This window comes from Muntiacus reevesi, chromosome 1 (genome assembly GCF_963930625.1).
Source record: "Muntiacus reevesi chromosome 1, mMunRee1.1, whole genome shotgun sequence".
NCBI lineage: Eukaryota > Metazoa > Chordata > Mammalia > Artiodactyla > Cervidae > Muntiacus > Muntiacus reevesi.
The window spans coordinates 80,444,386-80,447,303 of NC_089249.1; the positions used below are offsets into that span (position 1 = coordinate 80,444,386).

The 2,918-nt window shown below is 44.3% G+C and overlaps 1 protein-coding gene across 1 annotated transcript; it reads right to left on the minus strand.

Annotated features, from left to right (window-relative positions):
- Window positions 1-2,319: 2,319 nt before the first annotated feature.
- SPRR4 (small proline rich protein 4) lies at window positions 2,320-2,553 on the minus strand. Its single transcript, XM_065926830.1, has one exon. It carries the CDS (start codon window positions 2,551-2,553, stop codon window positions 2,320-2,322), a length of 234 nt encoding a protein of 77 aa, XP_065782902.1.
- Between the last annotated feature and the right edge of the window lie 365 nt (window positions 2,554-2,918).

Below are 2,918 nucleotides of genomic sequence, written 5' to 3' on the forward strand. Positions count from 1 at the left end.
CCAGTCAATCCTAAAGGATATCAGTCCTGAATATTTATTGGAAGGACTGATGCTGAAGTTGAAGCTCTAATCATTTGGTCACCTGATGCGAAGAACTGACTCATTGGAAAAGACCCTGATGCTGGGAAAGATTGAAGGCAGGAGAAGGGATGACAGAGGTTGAGATGGTTAGATGGCATCACTGATCGATGAACATGAGATTGAGCAAGCTCTGGGAGTTGGTGATGGACAGGGAAGCCTGTCAGGCTGCAGTCCATGGGGTTGCAAAGAGTCAGACATGACTGAGTGACTGAACTGAAGTGATGTGAAGGGAAGCCAGGAATGAACAAATTACCTTTCTTCCACCACATATATGAATGAGATTTTCATATCTAAGACATTGTTACTTTGTGAATCTCTGCTTGGTGGCATTAAATTAAAAACTTGTTTCCTTATGGAGGAGATGGGTCCTTCATATCCACAGAGAGCTAAGACTCTGTCCTTGGCCACTCGTGTCTCAGGCATGGATGTCTCTCCCCCTTACTGAGCTAATGACTGGGGATTCAGGCTCCAGCAGAACTCATTGTTTCAGTCACTCCTCTTAATGGAAGTCTAAGGAAGTCTGTCATCTCTGGAACCCAAAAGTCTGAGTGGAAGGACTTGCTAGGGCCTTCCTGGTAGACATGGAAAGCCATGCCTGGGTGACTGAGACTCTGGCTGGAGCTTTGGTGGAGGGAATGGGTCTGCTAAGATATACCAGCCTTTCTACCCACCAGAGGAAATAATAACAGATGCAAGGGCCGGGGCTCAGATAATAATTCTTCGATTGTCAAATAATTATTTGACTTATAAGCATTCACTTCTGAATCTTAACTGTTTTTTAGAACATTATGACTTTCTGGTTAATGCCTGTACCCATTAAGTTTTAGGTCATGACTAATTTGAAATACTAGCCATAGATGGTAATTTGAAGGGGAAATGGAGAAGATAATATTATTCCTTTTCAGGCCAGTGTGTTAAATGAAGAAGCAATTTATGATTGCTGTTGCCCAACTGGAATTCAGTGAGCAGATCCCAAAGGAAGAGTAAAACTCCAAGCAGGAAAATCTGACAGTGTGTTTATCATCTCCCACTCACACAAGGTCTCTCCTTCCAAGTCTCTCATCTCTGTTTATATTGGGAAGTTTTGTTACTTCTTTCTAAGGTAGGCAGCCAGTCTCAGACCAGAGTTAGGAATCCAGCTGTAAAATCTAGACTTCTTTCACAAGCTACATAAAATTGGACTAACTGACAAAATCAATTGTAAAACTGCACTGTACTGGGACAGCTTTTCCCTATATGAGAAAATAGACTGAAACTCAGGACAGACTCTCAGGAGAGCTCTGGAAAAGCAGCATGGCAGAGAGGAAAATATTTTCATGCTAGAATCTACTAGATATTCTGTGAGTGGATAAATAAGCAAGTGAATGAGTGAGTGTGGGTTAATGAATAAATGAATGGACAGTAAATAAATACATGAAAAATCCATTTACATATGTTCGTAGAAGTGGTTGGTAGTGCTCATGTCATTTATGTATGTTCTTTTTTCTTTTTCAGAATAACTTCCAATAGGCAAAAGACACATTCATCTAGTAGGCTGGGAGTTCCCAAACTTTTCCACTTTTTGTCCTTTCTTAGATTCAATTGGCTTGCAAGAGTTTCCCAGACTCCTGTCAACTATTCCTGGAATTTCTCTCCCCGTCCTTTACCAGAGATGTGTCAACATCTGACATTCCTCATCATTAGTTACTAGAAAGCAGCTATGCCCATGCCCTCTAAGGATGTATTGATAAGAACATGTGTACTCACATACTCACTTCCCCCAATATTGCCTCCACATCACAGACTGGGGCCAGGACACAGGCAATGATATGAAGCACAGATTTATTAGAGGAAGAAATAGGAGGGAAGCTCAGGGATGGGGAATTGGGAAAGGGAATGAGACAGAAGCTATGCATCAGCCTCTGGTGTCCCCATAAGCCCAGATATATTTCTTGCTTTAGGACATGGACGGGCCATAGCTGTGGCCAAACTGGAAGCTGGGGAGGCTGGGAACTCACTCATGTTCATCTAGGAGAGAGTCAGAGTGGGGAATAGAAGAATACTGGGAGCAAGGGGATGTGTGAGACAAGGGGTTCTGTAAGAAGAAATCCTGACAATGTTTCATTGGACCCTGAGTAGGAGGAGGCAGGAGAGGAGGGCAAATCCTGGAGCTGAGGATCAGGGGAGAAACAGAAGGAAGAGAAGGCTGCATCTGGGAGCCTGGATGGCAGGCAGGTATATCTCAGTCCATCCTTACTTCTATTTACTCTTGGGGGCTTGCTGGGTTGCAGGACACTTCTGCTGGGCTGGGATGGCTGTGCCCTTGGGTGGACATTGCTTCTTGGCCTGGGGAGCACATGGATCCTTGGTTTTAGGTGCACACGTCTCTTGACATTTGACAGGGGGCGGCTGACACGGCTGCTTCACCTGCTGCTGTTGGATCGTCTGGGGCAGGCACTGCTGCTGCTGCTGCTGCTGCTGCTGGGAAGACATGGCTGCAGGAACAGGTGAGCCTGGAAGAAACCCAGGTAGAGACACTATGAGATCAGCTCCCTCCACCTCTTCTCCCTCTGACACCTAAAGAGGATTTTCTCCTCTAGCAAAGGGTAAGTAATTAATAGCTTGAAGTTGACTAGTGAGTTGGTTCACACACACTCATTGCAATCTCTCTCTTTCTTTCTCCCTTTGTCTCTGAAACTCTGATTTCTAATCTTCTTCCATCTTCCCATGGAGGGCTGACCCAATTGAATATATGATGTATTTCTTAGTCTTAACAGGAAATAAGATGGGGTGCTGAGCTGAGGATGAAAAGATGGTCCAGATATTTAACTAGATCAAGGTATGAGATCTTGGCCGAT

What these genes read in the sequence shown, in the direction of transcription:
- SPRR4 (XM_065926830.1), bottom strand. Translation starts at nt 2,553, where the DNA reads ATGTCTTCCCAGCAGCAGCAGCAGCAGCAGCAGCAGTGCCTGCCCCAG.